The following is a 23,250-nucleotide window of genomic DNA, read 5'->3' as shown; positions in this document are numbered from 1 at the left end:
TCATTTACGTACAATGTGTACTTTTTGCACACCTTAAATTTTTTTCTAAGCGTTAGATTAAAGAATGAAATGTCAACATTGAAGTATTTTTTGATAAAATCCTAAATAGGTACCCAATAAAAAAATATGCTTTAAGTGAAAATTCCTAAGCCCACGCGCACATTCCATTTCAATAAAATATAATTATGTACTTGTACGAAAATAGATTGAGGGGTTGGTGTACGCAATGGGGATGAAATGTTCAGAATAGGATGAGAGAAAGGGTTGTTAAGTGCAGGGACGGATGCTGTAATGGAAACGAATCGCAAATGTAGTATCATTATAGCATTGAAAACGTGTTTTTTCCATTGATTTTTGACGACTTGTATGATGTACTTAATTTATTTTATTTCATTCTAAAAATCATAATGCAGGGTTGAGTAATTTTTTTTTAAGGGATGACTGCATTAAAGCATTTAATATATTCATAAACAAACATGCACACACACTCAATAAATTTCCAATCTACCTTAGAATATTCATTTAATGCTTAATGCCCATGTCTTTTTAATGCTTTTATGTAAATATATTTTCTTTATTCTCAAAATACGTTTCAGTTTTGGCAATTACTTCTTTATATAAGCCAAAAATTTTAATGTTTACTAACACCTGTATTTTACATCAGAGTTTTTGTTTTATGGTTTAATGATCGTTTAACTTTTAGTAGAAAAAAAGTACATTTGCAGTTTATCTAAACTCTGAATTAAAATTTGAGACACTTATTATGGGACTAAAACACTATTAAAAATGCATGTTTTTAACTTCATAAAATATAAGCACTTTTAATTCCTTAAAAGTATTATTTTAAAGCATTTTTTAAAGTATAATTATTTTAAGATATTAATACATTTTCAACCCCTTAATAATATTTTTTAAAGTTTTATTATTTATGATATATGTATGAATGCATTTTGAATATATAAATATTATTTTCAAAAGTTTTTTTGAGCGTTTTATTATTTTTAAAATATCAATGTGCTTTTAATCCTTTAATAGTATATTAAAAAGTATTTTTGAACTTTTTATTATTTGTAAAATATGAATGCATTTTCAATCCCTTAATATTGTAGTATGTTTAAAATAATTTTTGAACGTTTCATATTTATTTTGATTACAAGGCCGATACAAAACAAAAGACTTACACTATTAGAGAAATTTTAAAAAATCAGAAAAAAAGTAACCAATTCATGCCTTTCCCTGAAAACGAAATATTCCGCGACACGTTGTTTTTATGTCAAATCGTTCATTTTTTCGACAGTTACGTTATATTAGCGTCATTGAAAAATAATCTCACTTTCAGAAGTCCCAAATCAAATATCGTTTACGCTTGAAATTCGAGCACATCTTGTTTTATAACTTATTTGCTCTTAGATTGCTCTCTTATCGGTTTAAAATCGTTGCAAATATTGCTCACATATTGCTAAATATTGCTCATAAACGCCTAAGCGCTGCAAACACACACTGCGGTAGCAGTCTACTTGCTATTCCCTCGGAATAATGAAGGAAAACAAGTCGTTAGCGATTTCCTCGACAGATGTCGCTAGTGTTGGGACGCGCCTTGAATAATGTCAACCTTAACACGATTACCATAATGGAAGAACATGTGTACAAATATCGTACCAAATACATGTAATATTACGTTTCATATAAACAACTTTTTTTACCCTTTTTGTAATTGGCCTTTATTAGCAGCGTTGCAGCGTTAAACCATACATATACAGTGAAACCTCGATATAACGAAACCCTATTTAACAAACTTCAGATAAAACGTTCAAAGAATCCAGAAAATGTAAAAAAATTAAAATATCCTGTTAGTTTTTTATGTACTAAAATTCAAGTGTCGTCGCATATAAATAGTTTTTAGGGGCTTTGATAATCAAGTCATATGCCTAGCACAAGAATTTCAGACATAATACAGTCCTGCCAAAAATGAAGTTATCAGTGGTTAGATCACATCTCAGTAATTTAAAAACATTTATAGACTCATTGTCAGATAACGAAGTTCAACTATATTATACGTATTTTCTTAATATTAGACAGTTGATTAAAAAAAACAGCAAACTTCAAAAGTGCAAACAAAACTTGATTCCTTTTTCAAAGCAAGATTACCGAAACCAAGCGCCTCAATGTCAAACAGCAACGTCATCAACGACACGACAAATGTCCGAAAACAAAAAATAGAATTTATTTCTGTTAAGTTTTGTTAATTTATATCGAAAGAAAATCTACATACTTTCAAAAAAAAGTTTGTTTATTTTAAACCTTTTTTAATAATTTCATTAATAGATTCGGCAGTCAGTTTGTAGCAAAATCTATGCAATTTATTTCATATTTTACTTAGTAAAAACACCTTTTTTCTTAAAATCCATAAGGACACGTATTTCAATGTATTCAGAATCATTTTCAAACACCGTATGTGAACTCAAGTCTAAATTTTTGAGTTTTAGAGTGTGGAGGTAGGAGTTGTTTCTCATTTTTATTTATTTATTAATAAATTATTAGAGCAAAGAGGATATTGTGACAATTTTATAGTAATTATTATATTTATAATTTTTACGTACGGCTTTAAGAGACACCCTCTCTTCCAATTATTCCGTTATATCGAGGTTTTACTGTATTATGAAAACAGTCGTAGGTTAGGTTTTCAAAGGCGCGTGACACCGCAGTAAAATGGACGCTGGCGAATTGCCGCCAGAATGTACAAGATAAGAAAAATGTAGTATTTTTTCGGAGGGAAAAGGGTATGTCCGTGTTATATCGTTTAATCATCGAATCGTGAGAGGTACACTGCACACGTTCAAATACACTGGAGGGCTGTTTTTTTTTTATTTTGTACCTAAACTTGCCTTAGATGAAATTGAACCGAATGGAGGCTGTATGCGAAAAATCGATATGGTTTATATCCCAAAACTCAAAACATCGTTTTTTTTAACTATCATTATGGTTTTGGAGTTATCGACGGTATGTTGGAATTTTATATTTTATGAAAAAATTGTAAATAAATTGCTTATTTTTTTTTTAAGGATATTCATATAAAATCAAATAATAAATTTCATTTTTAAGCACTTGACATTTGTCTAGATTTATTGTATTATTTATTGTATGTTTCGACTTTTGTTCTAAGAAAAATCATAAATTAAAAAAAAAAATCATTATCCCAAAACGCACGTATCTAAAATTTTGTATAATAATTCAAACTCAAAAATTGTTTTTCACAAATATCATTTATTAATAAATGTGTTAAAAAACAATATCTGAGTTTTATTTGTGTTTAAAAATTTATAAAATATTTTATAAAATCATGTAAAACGTTCAAGAAACACATATATCAGTTTATTTCAAAGTCAAATTGAATCAATATATAATCCAACTATTTAAACAACAAGCTTCCTTCCTACCCTCAACCCCACGAATGGTGCATAAGGCACTACATCAAATTGATGCAATGTCAAGTTGATCGTCTCACGTTTCAGGCGCAACTTCTATCTTGTTGTGTATATATAAAAAAAAATCGTCTAGCCTCTCACCAGTTTGATGATGTCGGTAACGACAAAACCCGGTCACTGGTCAAATAAAATAATAGTTGAATAAACTTAGTGCATAGTACAGTTGTTGCCTTATTATGCATATCGCTCACTCCTTTCAAGAACGTCATAAATAAATTTAAAAAAAACTAGATTTTTCAGGAGAACGTTTTTAAAGTTTAAAAATATAATACAATTTATTAAAAGTAAATATCAAGCCACTTATTGAACTTTTTAGGTAAAACCTGAAGGTTTTTTCTCCATTGAAAATAACTAATTTATCAAAAAAATAATTAAACAATATATTGTCTTCAAAATGCAAAAACAACACTTTCTGACCTGTAGCGGGTAAATATTAAGTTAAAAATATGCCTCTTTTGCTGAGATATAGTACATTTTTTGGGCATTCCGAAGACATGCACAACTGAAAATTGATGATTTTTTATTTATGACGTTCTTGAAAGGAGTGAGCGATATGTAACCAGAGAAGTTTGCAATTTTCACCTGGAAATGTAATTTATTCTATAGTCAGACAGCTTGGAAGGAAATGGAATAACTAAAGAATGTTTGGCGAGGAACGGAATGTGTTCTCTCTTGAGTAGAGTGAAACAATATGTATATTATATATATAGTATGATCCAAAAGGTACATAAACGTAAAGTTCTCAACAAATTTTTGGTATTTTGGGGTTGTGGAGAATGTTATAAAATAGAGAGAGATAATGAAGATATTTTATAATTAAAATTTTACAAAGTAAATACCACTTTTTCCTAAAATCTACTGCAGTACGTTTGTCGACGCATTCCCCATAATTTTCTTTTAAAAAATAGTGGTATTTATTAAGTAGTGGTATTTAATAAATCTTTAATTTTAAATGGATAGATTTTACCACAATGTGACTGCAAAATCAATTAATGTAATTAAAATAAAGCTATTTAAGTTCAGTGCTAGAATGTGTGTTCAGTCACTTCGTGGTAAAATCTGTCCATTTTTAATTTGAGTTTTACTCAGTGAATACCACTTTTTCTTAAAATCTGCTGAGACACGTGTTTCAATGCATTCCGCTTCAAAACACAAGTCTTAATAGATTTGAAGAAATAGTTGTATGTACTAAGTAAAACTTCAATGTTATGTTTTAAATAATGAAAGTTAAGCAAAAATAGACGATTTATCATAAAAATAATATCACATAAATTATATAGTGCTATTATCTTATTACCACTTAAAACAATATTTCATGAATTGGTTCCGGAATCAGTATTCCACCATCAGGACAAGTATAGACTAAATAGTTATTTCGAATTATCTTTTTCGAAAATAGTTATTTCGAAACCGGTAGTCAGGAAGTAGGGTTTTTAAGTTAGCATTACACAACGTCAGTGATATATACCATATTACAAAGTTTACGTTCCTTCTAAAATACATAATGGACTATTCACAAAATTTTTGAATGTCCAAATACTTGTTCACAAATCTGAATTTTTCCACTTAGGAGTTATTTTTTCATTTTTAACATTTCAACATACATGAAGAAAAATATTAAAGTCTGGGTATTTACAGGACTTATGACCTGTCACAACTAGCATATGACAAGTCGTAATCCCTGTAAATACCCAGATTACCATTTTCTTCTTCAGCCTAGTTCATAGGCTGATTTAAGTGACAGGTCATAAGCCCATAACTGGTGAAGGTTATTAACCCTTTAAATACCCAGAATTTTATATTCTTCCTCATCTGTGTTAAGATGTCGAAAATATGAAAATATTATTTATTTTTTAAGAATACCGACATGTACAAACGCAGATAAAAAAACTATTAATATCACGAATTCCACGTTTTATAATTTTTATCACGTGAACCCCATAATAAAACTACCCTTATCGAAAATTTTCATCACCCATATCAAAGAAACATATGAATTTTAGATGAGAGGCTGAATTTTCTAATAATCGATATAAGCAATTTCGTATTTTTGTGATTTCCGACGTATGGAAAGGAACACGTATTAACTGAGAGTACGTGCATAGAACGTACTTTTTCCAACCCGTATAATACTCGATGACCCCTAACGCTTGGACATATAGAATTATCATACCTAGATCATGTTTTTAATACCTTACTATTTTCACTCAAATGATAAACTTTCATTAATTGATTCGGCAGTCACTTTGTGTCCTACCCCCTCTTCAACCTTCAAAGTCCCAAGGACCCAACTCTAAAATTTAGAATTAGCTTCACATACGGTGTTTGAAAATGAAGCGGAATGCATCGAAACACGTGTCATAGTAGATTTTTAAAAATATTGGTATTTACTAAGTAAAACATTAATTAAAAACAAATGATATACTCCTGTGCATTTTATCGCATTTGATTTACGCGGTGTTATTTATTTTAGAAAAATATATATGTATTTGTAAGTGTGTGCATCGTCCGCCTCCGTAGTGTAATGGTCAGCACGCTCGGCTGCCGTTCTGGAGGTCCTAGGTTCGATTCCCATTGGGGGTAAAATAAATATAATTAATTTTTTCACTGCAATTTTATTCAATAATACCCTGGACTGGTATCTGAAGCAGAGGGCTGATCACCTTTCCTTCATGTGTAAACGATCAAGATAACACTGTGTTTATATGACGCAGTGCCCTATGCACCACTGGGGTGCGGATGAGGGTGTTATTATTTATTATTATATTTATAAGTTGCCTTAAAAAATTGTTGCCCATACAAGGATTTAAAGCATATTTTGCTCATGTTTCTTGAAACACATGGACACATTTTTCATTATCTTACCTAGATTATTTTTTTCATACCTCCATTTTCACTGAAAGGAAATACTCCTGTGCATTTTATCGCATTGGATTTACGCGGTGTTATTAATTAAAAAATATATATATTTATTAGTTGCCTAAGAAATTTTTCCTTGCTGTACAAGGATTTATAAAATATGAAGTTTACGTATCTTAAATGTGAAGTTAATTTGTGTAGTAAATTATAAATGTATAAGGTTGATCTCTAAAAACAATGCAATAGATACAATGAACTCAGTATCTTATATCAATCAAGATTTGTCACATAATTCATAGATTTCTCATATTCATCTTGTCATATTTTCTAAACAAGACACCACTAAATATGGTCTTATGCAAGTATTTTATTTTTATATATGAATTAATGTATTATGAAAACAATAAAGAAAACTGACATGCAAAAACATTTTTTTTTACTTAAAAAAATTAAAGGTGTGGGCTTGGACGACTTCGTCTCCCTTTTTCTCCTCCGTAGCATAGTAGTAAGCATATTAGGCTGCTGTGCTTAAGATTCTGATTTTATTTTTAGTGAGGTTAAAATAAATATGTTGTATTTTCACTCTTAAACTTATTTAATCTCTGAACTTGTACCTGAAGCGAAGGGTTGATAACATTTCTTATATATGCTTAACGATCAAGCTATTGCTACTTTTATAGGAAACAGTGCCCTATGATTTATTTATGCAAATATGGGTTAAAAATTAAACTTGGATTCGCTTGAACATGCTTGCTCCAACCTTATTCCAATAATTCTCCACTTGAATTTTATTTCTTTTAATGTCTTAAAGTTTTGATACACCGTATGAAATGTGTTCCTGATTCGCAACAGAAGTCTCAGTTTAAAATATTGAATTTTATTTTCAGGTCGAAAAATTCATTTCGAATACCGATTGAGTGAATTTTTAATGAAAACATTGGTATCGGATAATATATATATAAATTTTACATACTCATATATATGTATAACGTAACCAAGAGTAAAGATGACTCTGTTTAATTACGTTCCGATAGAGAATGGTTATGTTATATTATTGGTTGGTGAAACGTATGTGTGTGTGTGTGTGTGTGTGTGTGTGTGTGTGTAAATTTCTAAAAAATATATTCCTTAGAGTAAACCTTATGGAATATACCCAGAGGATTCAAAACTTTATATTTGAGATTATTTTTTGTCTATTTTTTTCGAACCCTGTAATTTTTTTATTGTTATGATTGGTTGATTGAAAAACAAATTTCTAAAAACATATATATATATATATATATATATATATATATATATATATATATATATATATATATATATTTATATATATATATATATGTTTATATATATATATATATATATATATATATATATATATATATATATATATATATATATATATATATATATATATATATATATATATATATATATATATATATATATATATATACATATATATATATATATATATATATATATATATATATAAATAAATATATATATATATATATATATATATATATATATATATATATATATATATATATATATATATATATATATATATATATATATATATTTTTATATATATATATATATATAAATATATATATATATATATATATATATATATATATATATATATATATATATATATATATATATATATATATATATATATATATATATATATACATATATATATATATTTATATGTATTTACATCTACCACAATTTGATACCTATTCTAATAATGAGCCACTTAGGCTAACAGCAATAGTATGAAATTGAAAAAGTTGTGAAAATAATAAAAACTAAAATTTATATTTTTCTTTTAAACTTAAAAAAAAGAATGAATGAAAGAGGTAGGATTTCGATTGAAACACCTTTTCCATTTCTCATATGTGATATTTAACTTTATTTACCCCAATGAGTCGATTTACAAATTATTGTGTACTTCAAAAACATTTATTTCTGTGGAAAATCTTTCAGAAGTTATCAAAGTATTTTCCGATATATTCGAAATATTTCTTCGAAAACATATAAGCCAAAATAAATCCAGCACAATTTCAAGAAATTCGTTCGAAATGTGAACAATTTTTTTTCATTCTGAATAGAATTCGTGAAAATTTACGAAGTTACGAATTAGAATTTCCCATAAGTTTTTCAGGAAAGTATTTCAGGCGGAATCGTAGGAAATGTAGGATTTTCCAGAGTTTTGATTTTTAAACGTTTTTAGGTGATAAAAGTCTCGACAAATATCATGTGAGGGCGTATTCAGTATTCATACCCATTTTTCAAAAGTTTCAATAGAGGACCTAAAAACAAAGTAAGGTATGAGCCATCAAAAAGAGTAACGTGATTTATAAATGATTTTAATGCCTTTTAATTTTTCACATCCATTTGACATCCATTTTTTATACAAAAACCTTTTGATCTATGTACAATTGTTTGCTGTATACAAAGGATAAAAATTAAGGGTTAGAAACATGTTCCCTTAGTATTTTTTCAGAAATTTGGGCTTAAAATGTTTCTTACTTTAATTTTGGGAGTGGTTTTAGTAAAAAAATCTAATTTACAAGATACAGAGTTAATTCACAAGAAAAATACCCACCTCAACATCAGTCAGTTTTTATTTTTATTTATTTTTAATTAACCTTCGGCGTTGTACCCAATTTGTACAAAATACATATATATCAAAGTTTAAATATACAGTATAAATTATATAATTAAGATATTTAATAAAATAAAATAAAAAAGTTACAATAAAGATTACAGTAAAAAAACTGAATATAATAAAGTTTAAATAGTGAATCATAACAAAAGTATAAGACAGATTTCATTTGTAGGTTTTACATGCATTTTATAATTTGATGTACCAACACAAAGTCACGTTTTGTATGTTGTATACTTTATCATAATAAAAATAAAGAATAAATTAATTTTGAAAATGATTGTAAATTCTTTTTTCATTAGTTTTTGTTGTAATGTCAGTAGTACCTACACATTTCCTAAGTACAATTGAATGAATACGTGTGATAGTTGACAGTTGCTACAATAAAGAAATAAAGTAATAAAGTCCATAATAAAGAAATACTTTATTCATACTATGCTGAAATTACTAAATTATTAATTATTATTTTAATGTTATTATTTTTGCAGTAGGTATGTGTATATTTGTAAAAGTATATTTATAAACAGTGCATAAGGAAAAAATCTTAGTAACAAAAAAGTTAATTTTTCGTAATACCTTGTCATATGCATACCGTAGAAGGGGGATACTGCACATTGATGTGTTACTTGAGCCCAGTACAAAAAAATATTTAAATCTGTATTTGGTCTACAATAATGAACTTATCATAACAATAAGTGTCACCTGTGAGGGAAACAATGAATCATGTCGATAAGTTCATTATTGTAGATGAAGAAGAATTCTTTGATGAGATGTCGAAAATAATATGAAAATAACTCCTGTAATTGGAGATAATCCAGATTTTGTGAACAAGTATTTGGACACACTCAAAATGTTGTAAATAAATTGTCTGGTCAAATTATAAGCTTAAATAATAAAAATGAAAATGGTATTTTCTGGCGTTTCTCATGTGTGTGATTCTAATCCAGGATTCGGATCTCACATACTAATATAAGAGTTTCTGCTTAGTAAAAAGCTTCTTTACATCTCACCAATAGATGTCTCTAGTGAAGTTCTAGTGATTCAAGAACAAGGTTTCTAAATTGGTTCATATTTTTTTTTTTTTTTTTTTTTTTTTTTATAAATCACAATTTTTAACATATATTAAAAATAAAAATAAAAAGTTATTTTGCAGAGACATACCAAGCCACCTTGTGTGTCTTGTCGGTGGAGTTCTTTTTGCATACATTTTTTTATTGTTTTTTAACCATTTTAACCTAATATATACACACAAAAAAGGAGAAAAATTAACAATATAATCTTTTTTACAATGTTCATAAAATTAACTCTTGATCATTTACCCATTCCTTTATTTTGCCTTTGTTCCATCTTTTATTTTGACCTCTAACATCCGTCGGCAACAAATTAAAAATGTTCGGAACGATATATTGCAGTGTTCGACTTCCATATTTATTGTTGATTCTTGGGACTATCAGACCTTCGTTTTGTGTAAATCGTGTATATACAGAACTTCCAAGAATTTGAGTAGTGTGGTTGTCAATAATGGGTAGAATTGGTGAATGTTACACGTGTGTAAAGTGATCACTTAAACCAGCCTATGACGGTCGTCAGCCCCGTAAATGCCCACACTTCCATATTCTTCTTCATCTTTGATGAGATGTCAAAAATAATATTTCATATATATGGTTAGGGAATGATACAAATACAACAAATGTTAACTTCAACATGTAAATTCAAAACCTTTTTTTAAAACAATTGGCTTAATTTACATTTGGAAAATTACACCTGAATAATCCATTTAAATGCAAGCATTGTTAATTTTGGTTGCATTCAAACCGTTCCATCGCGAATCCGTTGTTTGACGGTATCGACTGTTTTGAATGGTTCGTCCCTGTAATTTCTACTCTAAATAATTCTACCGGATAAATTGAGACTTGCGGTTATTAAAAATGAATTGCCTTATATCAATGACCTCCCTTTATTAATGTTTAAATAATTAAATACAATAATGATTATTTTTTCATAAATCTTTTAAAATATTTGTTTTGTATATTAAAAGCATTATTAATTGTGTTGTATGGTAATAACACTCTAGTTATCATGGCAGGTACCGTGGCGTAGTTGGGTAGACGTTCGATTGCGAAACGGACGTCGTGGGTTCGATTCCCGCCAATTGCAAAATAAATTCAAGAAATATTTATTTTCAATTGGTCTGGGTATTTGTTATATATTTTTCACATTTACCTCCTCTATCCTTACTATCCTATCTGCAGAAAAGCATTAAAAAAATATACCTTAAAAAGTCATCGTTCACTTAGTGGAATACCCCTTTTCAAAAATTAATTGTTAATTTTTACAAAATATCAATCTCCTGAAGTAATTCACCGATTGCTTTGAAATTTCAACAAAACTTTGTGTTTGAATACGAGTTATTTGTAAAACGTAATAGGAGATCTGCGTTAGATAATAAGGAGATCTGCGGAATGACAGAGCCATCTACTGAACATAACAGCAAAACATGGACTACTTAAAATATCACTTATGGCGGATAGCGTGTTTACAAATTATGTCATTCAGCATTTTCAATATGTTCGATTTCAAAGATTTAAATATTTTCATTGCTTCGCAAGCAATGTGAATTTAGACGTATTGGAAATTTGTGCTTATTATTTTAAATAAAAAAAAACATTTAAACAGAGTCACAGCAATGCATTGCCATGAATAGCTTTTGAATAAAAATGACGATAATGTGAGAAAACGATTTGAAAAATATTTGCCTGTAAAGATCTTTCCGGTTTAGAAGTAAAAAATATGTATATAAAATTATTTATTTCATATTTTTTTACGGACCATAAAAAAAAAAAAAATTAACGAGATGTGTTTTTTAGTAATTGAACATTATAACAATAAAAAAAATATATATGTTAATAGTTAAATGTAGGCTTGGTATGCTAACTTTAAAATCAATATAATCATTAAGTATATTTTGTTTATTTATTGACTTGGCGTTTAATTTGTAGAACTCCATTTTAATTCATGTATTAATTTTAAATCAAACACAGATTTTTTGAGTCTACTAAGTTGTATTTTATTAGCAAAAAAGTTTGATAATGCCCTAACAAGGCGAAACAATTGTCACAATATAATTTTATATGTGTTTTTTGTTAATAAAATACAACTTAGTAGACTCAAAAAATCTGTGTTTGATTTAAAATTAATACATATATTTTGTTTATTAAAAGCATTGTTAACTTTGTGGTATGGTAATATAACACTCTCCTTATCATTCATCGTTCTCTTTGTGTAATACCACTTATTTCAAAAGTGAAGTTGTTAAGGAAATATTTTTAAAAGTGGACAAAGTGGAAAAGTTAACTAATAACTTCAAGTCCACTTTTAAAAATAGTCCCATTGTGATTAATTTGTCTTATTTCTCTCTTTTAAAATGTTATTTTTGTGTAAATGTCAGACCGTAACAATTTCACATTGATGAACCTATGATCGAATGATTATTTCAAAACTGGTAGTCACGAATTAGTGAGTTAGTTGAAGTTGTATTACACAAAGTGAGCGATGAATGATAAGGAGAGTCTTATGTTATCCTAACCATCCCACAATGTTAATAATGCTTGTAATGTACAAAATATGCTAAATTTACAATCATAATTATCTTTTAAGGGTATAATAGGTTAGGTTCGGCGAGGGTGAGTTATGTGATGTGAGGGCAGGTTAGTTACTACTATTAATATCAAGGGGGTACTTACTTGGATCGATTGGAACACTTCTCAGTATGATAATGCACATTGCATACACCAGGCACTTGACCACGGAGTACATTACGTCACCATTATATTTCACTGCACTATGTACTAACTAATTCGGTGTCAGTCACTTCATTATTTTATCTATACATCAAGTCCACACTCGTTTAAATCACGAATTTAATCACTAAACTTCTTATATCTTTCACTTCTAATTAGTTTTTAAAATTTAATACACATAATTTGGAATCTGAATCAATCTTACAAATAAAAATATGAATGGTTAAAACACGGAATATTTTCAAATGCTTTTGTTATACAATAGGTGTCTCAAATTAAGAGAAAGCGTTTGTAGTTTTTATACGAACGAATATGTAGGTTTGAGTATTCTTATGTTACATTTATTCCGCCTCCGTGGTGTAATGGTCAGCGTGTTTAGCTACCGTGCTAGAGGTCCCGGGTTCGATTCCCAGGGGGGTGAAAATAAATAAAAGTGATTTTACACTGTAATATTCATTTAATATTACCCTGGACTTGTTCCTAAAGCGCAAGAGTGATCACCTTGCCTTCATGTAAGTAATTATCAAGATAACACTGCGTCAATTCGATGCAGTGCCCTATGCACCATTGGGTGCTGATAAGGGTTATAAGTAAAGTAAAGTAACATTTATTATTTTTCGATTCCTTACCCGCGCACTCCAATGGTGCATGAGGCAATGCATCATATAAACGCAGTGTTATCTTGATCGTCAACACACGAAGGAAAGGTGATCAGCCCTCCGCTTCAAATGTCCAGGGTTATATTGAATAAACGTTATGTTTAATTAACTCTCTGGAAATTGGCTGGCTTAAGTGATTGCTTTATACACCTTTGCAACGTGGACCATTTTACCGATTATTCCTTCAAATTCTCAGACCTCAATTTTCTTTCGTTCAAAAACGATACTTTATCTCAAGTTGAGACACTTTTGATAATGACACATCGTCTGTAGTGTGAATAATCCAGTGTATTGTGTATAATGAATTTGAGAAAAAAAACATGTAATCCTAACTGTCTGAAACCTGAATTTCCTCGGGTGCTTTACTGTGTTTAACGAAATAAACATAAAACTTCATGGTTTAAGTGTAACGAGCCTTCAAAAACAATGAAATTTCTAACTTTCTTACAGCCTGTAGGCATTCTGAAGGAACAAACGAAAATAATATTTTAAACAGTTTATATTCGAGTTTTTCTGTGAATTGTTTATTCCCACGCGAGAAGATTTAAGCGTTAATATTAAACAAAACATAAAATTCTATAAATAAAATAAAAATTCTATAAATATTATTCGCACATAAAATTACCTCATACGATCAGGCATTGTTTATTTAACCATCTCTGTGGTCAACCTCTTTAAAATGGGGCAATAAAAGCCATCCTTTTTTTACTATTATATTTTTTATCGTATTTTGAAATATAATAAATCAGTGTAAAACATAAATAAACAATATTAGAAAAGAAAAAAAACAAAGGAATAATGGATTTATCTAGACTGGTAGGGGAATGATCCGAGCTGGATTCGGGCAAATCACTATAAAAAGTTTTGTGTACGATGCACCCGAACTGGATTCGGGCAAATCACTGTGTCAGCAAAATTCCTAGGTACCCGAATTGTATTTGGGCAAATCACACAAGAGGTTAAAAAAATGTACTCACGATATTAACTCACAAAGGTTGGGATTTGAAAAAATTGGCGGGTATGTATGAGGAGATGCATGAACGTGGAATTATCTCCAATTGGGTGTAATTTTTTACATATTTTTTTGATACCTCAACATAGATGAAGAAGAAAACGGTCAGAAGAATAAGTCTGGAAGTCCTACTTGGAGGTAATCCAGATTTGTGAACAAGTATTTGGACACACTCAAAATGTTGCAAATATCATAAATTAACTGCTCAAATTATAAGCATAAACAAAAAATGAAAATGGTATTTTCTAGCGTTTCTCAAGTATGTGAATATAAAATCCAGGATTCGGACCTCACATACAAATGAAAGAGTTTCTACTCAATAAAAATCTTTTTTTATCACACCAATAGATAGATGTCTTAAGTGAAATGTCTAGTGATTCAAAAACAGTGTTTCGAATTTGTATCATATATCCAGAACTTTCGAGAATTTGAGTAGGGTGACTTCTATTTTATTCTTTATCTTTGTTGTGATTAAAAAAAAAATGAAAAAAAATAACTCCTAATTCAAGGTAATCCAGATTTGTAAATATGAGAAGTATTTGGACACACTCAAAATGTTGAGAATATGAATATGTTTACACACGTGCAACATTCACCACTTTATCCATGATTGACAACCAGAATAATAAAAAAATTAACTCCTAGATATATGATTTCATAACACAGTATATATCGCTCACTCCTTTCAATAACGTCATTTATCAAAAATTGACAATTTTCAGTTGTGCATGGAATGCCTATTAAATGTACTATATCCCAGCAATAGCAGCATATTTTTAACATAATATTTACCCGCTACAGGGCAGAAAGTGTTGTTTTTGAAGAAAAGGTTTTGTTCAATATTTTTTTATATTCTGGTTTCACCTAAAAAGATCTGTTGCACAGTAAAAATTTCAATAAGTGGCTTGATATTAATTTGTATTAATACGTTTATTATTACGTTTTATTAATACGTTTTATTATATTTTTAAACTTTAAAACGATCGCCTGAAAAATCGAGTTTTTTTTATTATTTATGACGTTGTTGAAGGAGTGATCTTTATGAAAATACAATTCATTATTGTCATAATCAATCCACTAAACAGCAATCAGTATGCGTTCACCGGTTAATTGGTTCTAAGTACACCTGCACTCAATTACGGGAACATTAATCCAACAGGCTGTCAATATGACGTCATTCGCAAGGACTCATGAAAAGGTAGTTATTTTACATATCAACAATGATGAAGGATAATATAGAAGTCTGGGCAGTTACAACGCTTACGACAGTCATAAGCTACTTTAAATGTTACTTTACACACATCGCTCACTCCTTTCAAGAACGTCATAAATCAAAAATCGTCAATTTTCAGTTGCGTATGTTTTTGGAATGCTCAGAAAATGTACATTTGCGGTCGTCAGCCCCGTAAATGCCCAGACTTCCATATTCTTCTTCACCTTTGATGAGATATCAAAAAATAATATGAAAATAACTCCTGTAATTGGAGATAATCCAGATTTTGTGAAAGAGTATTCGGTGACACACTCAAAATATTTTAAATAAATCATCTGGTCAAATTATAGGTTTAAATAATAAAAATAAAAATGATATGTTTCGGCGTTTCTCATGTGTGTGATTACAATCCAGGATTTGGACTTCACATATTCATTACAGAGTTTCTGCTCAGTAAAAAGCTTCTTTTTATCACACTAATAGGTGTCTCTAGTGAAGTTCTAATGATTAAATATAGATTATCAATAACAATGTTTCAAAATTTGTTCATATATATACAATAGAACTTCAAAGAACTTAAGTAGTGTGGTTGTCAAAAATGGGTAGAATTGGTGAATGTTACACGTGAGTAAAGTGATCACTAAAATTAGCTTATGACGGTCGTCAGACCCGTAAATGCCCAGACTTCCATATTCTTATTCATATTTGATGAGATGTCAAAAAACAATTTGGAAAAAATACTTATAAATCCGTATTTACTTGTAAAATTTGTGACTGAAATCTGAAATTTTAGTTTTCTAGTTGAACATACACAAGTTGATTATCCATTTACACGTTTTTGGTTTATTGGTTGAAATGATTATTTTAACTGGTACTATAATATATTTTTTTAAATTACACTACAACACTGCTTGCTTCTGTTAATAAACTTCTTATCTCCAATTCAGGACCTGAAAAAATAAGAAAAAAAAATATTACTTACAAGAAATAGACAGTAAAAAAAATAATCCTATTTGGGTAATTAATAAATCTCTTTTTAACAAAATACAGTCTGAAGGGCGCATTACAATTTTTTTATCAACTTCATCTCATTCTATGTTTACTAAATCAAACTTACTCAATTAAAATATGAACTGAATTCAAAAAAGAAGAAATATTAATGTTGATATTAATACTATTAATATATTACATTCAACAGAAAAAAGTAAAGTAATATTGCTTGAAGGAATATGGCTTTGAATTAGTATTTTCATTTTTATGTTGGTCTTAATGTCCTCACAGAAAAAAGAATGTAATGAAATATTGTTTGTAGGAAGATGGCTTGGAAGTATGTTTGAATTTAAATGTTGACAGTTTATTCTTTTAGAGACAGAGGTCCGATAGATAGTTTAAGGACATTTCTAAGGATTTAAACACTGAAAAAAAAACACATTTACCATTTACTGTATGTTTAATAAGATTTTATTTCATTTTTTCTTAAAACCAATGTTTTTTTTGGTGAAAAGTTTATATTTTAATGTTTTATTTTTATGACTCGTTGAAGGGTTGAATTTTTCATTAAATCTGTTTTTCTTTTAACTCATTGAATTGCGTGCTATTAGCTTTTGAATAAATCCACTCGGAACGAAAAGGATGAAAAATAATATGCTTTAAAGAAAATAAAGGCAGATTTTGATGAAAATCTTTAAATGTATATTTTTTAATTAAGCGAAAATGGAACCCTCTAATTAAGTTCTTATTTTATAATTTTTATTTTTAAGACATGATAAACGAGATTGATTTGATGAATATCTGTGAAATCTTTAAAGATATGACGGTGGTTTTTTATAAAAATAAAACATGAGATTCAATGAAAAATACTACTAAAAAATTCTACTGAGTGGAACAAAAATGAAGCTGAATTTAATATTTTAATTGATTGTAATTAAATAGTTGGTGCAACTGTTGTTCATTTAGTACAACATATTAAAAATAAAAAATAAACGTTTAGGCAATAGTTTGAAAATACCATAACAATGCAAAAAAATCACAGATTTTATTTTTATGTATTTTGAATAATAAAATACAATTTAGTAGACTCTTAAAAAAAGAGTTTGTATTTAATATTTAATCTATAAATTGAAAAAGTGTTCTACAAATTAAACGCCAAATCTATAAATACATAAAGTGTTACGCTGTTTTATTGTTTGTGTATATATCACCCTAATAGTGGCTGCAGTGTGGTTTATTATTATTAATTGACAATTGAAAAAAACTTTTCTTAAAAGTCAGAAGTGTATGATAACTATAAAGAATTATATCACTCTTCTTATCATTCATCGTTCACTTAGTGTAATACCACTCTAAAACTCTACTTCACGATTGTAAACATAAGGTCAGCCATACTAGAAACCATAGATTAAATGTCTATAATCGACCTGGCAAAGGAAAACGGGCAATTTTTAACACAAAATGAACGACGAATGATAAGTATAGTGTTATATTACCATACCATAGAATTAACAATGCTTTAAAAATACAAAATATATAAATTAATAATTATTAAATGAATCAACGTATTTTTTTTACGTAAAGCAAAAAGGACTTTTTTACAAGTCTTCTCTCAAAATGGGTTCTCTCAAAGGATTTTTTTATCCCTGATATAAAATTCTTGTGATAAATGACGGATACATTCAAATATTTGATTTGAATAATGTGAACAACGATTTACATAATCACTTTGAAGTTGACAAAACTAAAAAATATATATTATTACCAAGAGAAAAGATCTTATCGTAGGTTCAGATAACATTTAAATGATTTGAGTTTTGAAAACTTACTTTGTGATATTTTGATACAGTAAAAAAGTAGGATTTTGACAAAAATCCTAAAAAAACTTTTACATCTGCTGAACATATCTTTATATTTTGGGACTTTTTTCTGTGGATCAATCACAATCCTTACCCGATATAAACCGAAAAACTTGTCAAAATACCAATATTCCTTAAGCTCAAATTCAAATTTATCATTTTTATTATATCTTTACCTTATTGCCTCAATATGTATGTACATCAACATTTTGAGTGTGTCCAAATACTTGTTCACAAATCTGGAATATCGCCAATTACAGGAGTTATTTTCATATTATGTTTTGATATCTCATCAAAGATGAAGAAGAATATGGAATTTATAACTAAATAAATAAATAATATAAAAATAGCTCCTCTAATTGGAGATAATCCAGATTTTGTGTACAAGTATTTGGACACACTCAAAATGTTGTAAATATATTATCTGGTCAAATTATAAGCTACAATGATAAAAATTATTTTTTCACTCTTTTTTTTTATTCAATATTACCTTGGACTGGTACCGGAAGCGGAGGGCTGATCACCTTTCCTTCATGTGTTAACGAGCAAGAAAACACTGCGTTTAATGATGCAGTACCCCATGCACCATTGGGGTGCGGATAAGGGTTTGAATGAAACATAGTATTTATCATTTTTGTAGCATCGTCATTGGCTATATGTAAGGTTTAAATATACCACACATACACAGTATTGACCATTTATGTAGCATCGTCATTGGCTATATGTAAGGTTTGAATATACCACACATACATATATAAGGTTTAAAGATAATGTACAAAGTATTCATCATTTATGTAGCATCGTCACCAACTATGTATATATAGGGTTTAGAGATACTATGCTTAGTATCTATCATTTATGTACATGGTGATATTAAGGTAATGATGATTACTTGCCAGAATGCGTAACAGGGCCTAAATGATTCCCGATGACCTTAACACCCTAACACGACATCATTACCGCTTATTCTTGTTTGAAATTCTCCACACATTAACCCGTTTTGCGGAAAGAATTTTCGTTTCTTCCTAACATACTTAGATAATTTACTTTCTTCTTATACTTGTTTATGTATGTATTTATGGATATATGATTTTGTCTGCCTCCTTAGTGTAATGGTCCGCACGCTCGGCTACCGTACTTGAGGTCCCGGGTTTGATTCCCAGAGGGGTGTCAAATAAATAGAGGGGATTTTTTACTCTTATATTTATTCAATATCACCCTGGACTGGTACCTGAAGCTCCAGGCTGATCACCTTTCCTTCATGTAGCTCACTCCTTTCAACAACGTCATATATCAAAAAACTTGATTTTTCAGGAGAACGTTTTTAATGTTTAAGAATACAATAAAATGTATTAAAAATAAATATCCAGGCACTTATTGAACTATTTACTGTTCAATAGATCTTTTTAGGTAAAAACTGAAGGTTTTTTCTCCATATGAAAAATATTTAGTACATTTTAAAAAATGATTAAACAATACCTTTTCTTCAAAATGCAAAAACAACTCTTTCTGCCCTGCAGCGGGTAAATATTAAGTTAAAAATATGCCGCTTTTGATGGGATATAGTACATTTACAAAACATTCCAAAATCATGCACATCTGAAAATTTACGATTTTTTTATATTTGAAGATGTTGAAAGGAGTGAGTGATGTGTTAACGATCAAGATAATACTGCTTTTACATGATGTATTGGATAAGGGTTTGAGGAAGAACTAAATGAAATTAAATATATTAAATTCATATTTGGTGCAAGCTCCTCTTCAAGCATACGAGCTCAGTCCATTTTTTGGGGGGGTAGAATGTAACCATTATTTTATTAAAATTAAACACTTGAATATACCACTTTAATGAGTTTTATTTTTATTTACGACTAGTTTCGAAAACGACAGATGTTTTCATCTTCTGGTACAAATTAAAACTGTTTACTTTGTACTAGAAGATGAAAACATCTGTCGTTTTCGAAACTAAAAGAAAAAATTAAACTCATTTAAGTGGTATATTCAAACGTTTAATTTTAATAAAATAATCATGTCATTCCACAAAGTTAATGCCGAATCAATAAATAATATGTAACCTTTACGTTATATAACGTATTCGCAAGAATGTATCAATGTGTTCGGAGTTTTAACTATTGATGTGCATCCTCTGACTGAATTGTTACTATCACATTTTTCAGAGTAACAAATATTTTCGTACGATATTTGACAAAGATTACTCTAACATCACTTTTGAACAAATCCGACATTTCTTTGTGAAAAACAAAATGTTTTCACAAAGAAATATTTTTCTATTTTTCACTAAAAATAAGAAAAACTTGTTTATTTGTGAATATTATTGATTGTGTCATGACTTGAGAAATGCGCACACTGCGACACAATCAAACTCGGCCGCCAAAATACACTGTTATCTTGGTTAATATATTTACATACCACGCTAAAGATTATTCAACGGTTAAAAATAATTTTAAGCGTGTTTTTAAGTTAAATTCCTTAAGAAACGAATAATTATTTTTTATCTAAAAAGAGATAAATAGTTCTCGTTCCGTTTCCTTAAATGATGTCCTCAAAATAAAACAGATTACTGCGAGATGGAAGTCATTAATGGAAAAAAGGCCCAGTAAGCAAATTTAGTATTACTGAGTTTTCAAATTATACTCCAGGGAAAAAGAAGAAACGAAGTTAGCTGTGATTAAAAGGAGAAAAGCCTCGGAACTTTGCATTATTCGAGCCCATTTTACTTTTAATGTTTAAATAAACATATGTTAACTGTTCTTCTAAATGACTTTTGACAAATTCTTGCAAGTAGTTACATAATATCCATCATGCTAAGTTTAATTAAAGAGCTTTTTTAAGTAGTTTTATTAAGTAGTAGAAGTATTTGGACACATTTAAAACGCTGTAAACTAGTTTTTACTTTAATTATCATCAATTAAAAACACAGAAATAATTGCGGATCGGAAGGCCTGATAATTTTATATTATGTTACAACAATGGTCGATTAATATCCGTATCTATAATTATCCCATGTTTATACATCAATTTACCTTAATCAAATACCAATATCCGGTTAATAGACTAATCTTCGCTCCAAAATTTACCAGGATAACCGTTTACACAAACGTTGCAATGCATTGCGATATTATCAGTAACCAACCCCCTCTCATATTATCATTGCGCTGATTTGGTACCGGATTACTATAAGTAATTATTATTACAACCTTCGCAAATATCGATCTATTATTAATGCTAATTAAATCAATATAAAAAAAAATATATAAAGCATTGTTAACTTTGTGGTATGGTAATATAACAATCTCCTTATCATTTATTTTTCACTTTGTGTAATACCAATTAAATTTAATTACAAGTCCATTTTTTTTTAAATATCCCCATTGTGATTCATTTGTCTTTTTTTTCTTTTTCATAATTTTATTTTTGTATAGATGTCAGACCATAAAAATGAAATTTTAATCTTAATTTTTCTTGATGATGGATAATTATTCCAAAACCAGCAGTCACGCAGTAATGTTTAAAGTGGTATTACACAAAGTGAACGATGAATGATAAACACAGTGATAAAAACATCATTGTTTTTTCTTTAGTCAAAGATTGCTTTTTTGTAAAGATTAATCTTCTTTTTCCCATCTTTATCTGCACCCGATGGTGCATAAGGCCCTGTATAATATAAACGCAGTGTCATCTTGATCGTTAACACATAAAGGAGAAGTGATCGTCCTTCCGGTTTAGGTAACAGTCCAGGGTAATATTGAATATATATTGGAGTGAAAAATTACTTCTATATATTTGACCCCCCCTGGGAATCGAACTCAGGACCTCCAGTAAAACAATAAACTGGTAAAATAAATAGGCATGAAAAGCATATTTAAACTAAATATAATGAGAAAAACATAAAGTAAGAAGCATATTTAAAATAAGCAAATGAGAAAATATAAAAATAAGATATTATTTTACAAATTAGAAAATATAAAAAAAAACATAAGCACAAAATAAGAAAATATGACTTAACACTTCATATATTTCTTTACATAAAGTATTTTTTCAGATCATTTATTTTGGATCCCCAAATAGGTTCTATTTTATATACGTCAGGCAGCTGGTTATATTGGGTAAAGGCAATATGTTTTAAGGACCTTACTTCAAATTCAGTAATTTTTATCGGCCCCACATGTATTTTGTGATGTCCTTGTGGTTTATGATTATGAATTTCTTTGTTAAAGATTGGTATGGTACTGCTGTGAGTCGTTTTAAACATTATTTGAAGCATTGTATTTGTAATCTCATAAGTTTGTGATATTTTAAAATAAAAATAAAAATAAAAATAAAATAATCGACACCTTTGACATGTTGGAGGTAATGTGACTGAAATTAGTAATACTGCAAAACAGTCTCTCTGCTGCGTTTAGCACTGATTCCAGAAAGAAAAAGTAGATCATTTGTATGCAATTTTTGTAATTTTTTAAATAATGTATGTAATTTTTAAATATTATTTTATAAGCTTTTATACTAAACGGGCCAGATTAAACGGTGTTTACGCGTGTCTAAAAGCTTTGATGAATTATGTTGTTTTCACGAAGCGTAGAGGAGAGAATACACGGCCTTGCGGAACGCCGGTGAAGACGTAAGATTCATAATGTTATTGCCTTCTTGAATAAACTTTCCTTGTTCATAAACA

The 23,250-nt window shown here is 28.7% G+C and overlaps 1 protein-coding gene across 1 annotated transcript in view; it reads right to left on the bottom strand.

Moving 5' to 3' along the window:
• LOC148301880 (opioid-binding protein/cell adhesion molecule-like) overlaps positions 1 to 12,938 on the bottom strand; it is a 74,601-nt gene extending 61,663 nt beyond the window's left edge. Inside the window, exon 1 of the mRNA XM_088272569.1 lies at positions 12,768 to 12,938. Coding sequence (XP_088128695.1) covers positions 12,768 to 12,840 — 73 coding nt within the window. The 5' untranslated portion in view covers positions 12,841 to 12,938. The remainder of the gene's footprint in view (positions 1 to 12,767) is intronic.
• Positions 12,939 to 23,250: the final 10,312 nt, after the last annotated feature.

Source organism: Brachycentrus maculatus, unplaced genomic scaffold (assembly GCF_059751285.1).
Source record: "Brachycentrus maculatus isolate JH-2025_06_01 unplaced genomic scaffold, ASM5975128v1 h1tg000509l, whole genome shotgun sequence".
NCBI lineage: Eukaryota > Metazoa > Arthropoda > Insecta > Trichoptera > Brachycentridae > Brachycentrus > Brachycentrus maculatus.
The sequence above is the reverse complement of the archived record's forward strand: the minus strand, read 5'-3'. Positions and strand labels throughout refer to the sequence as shown.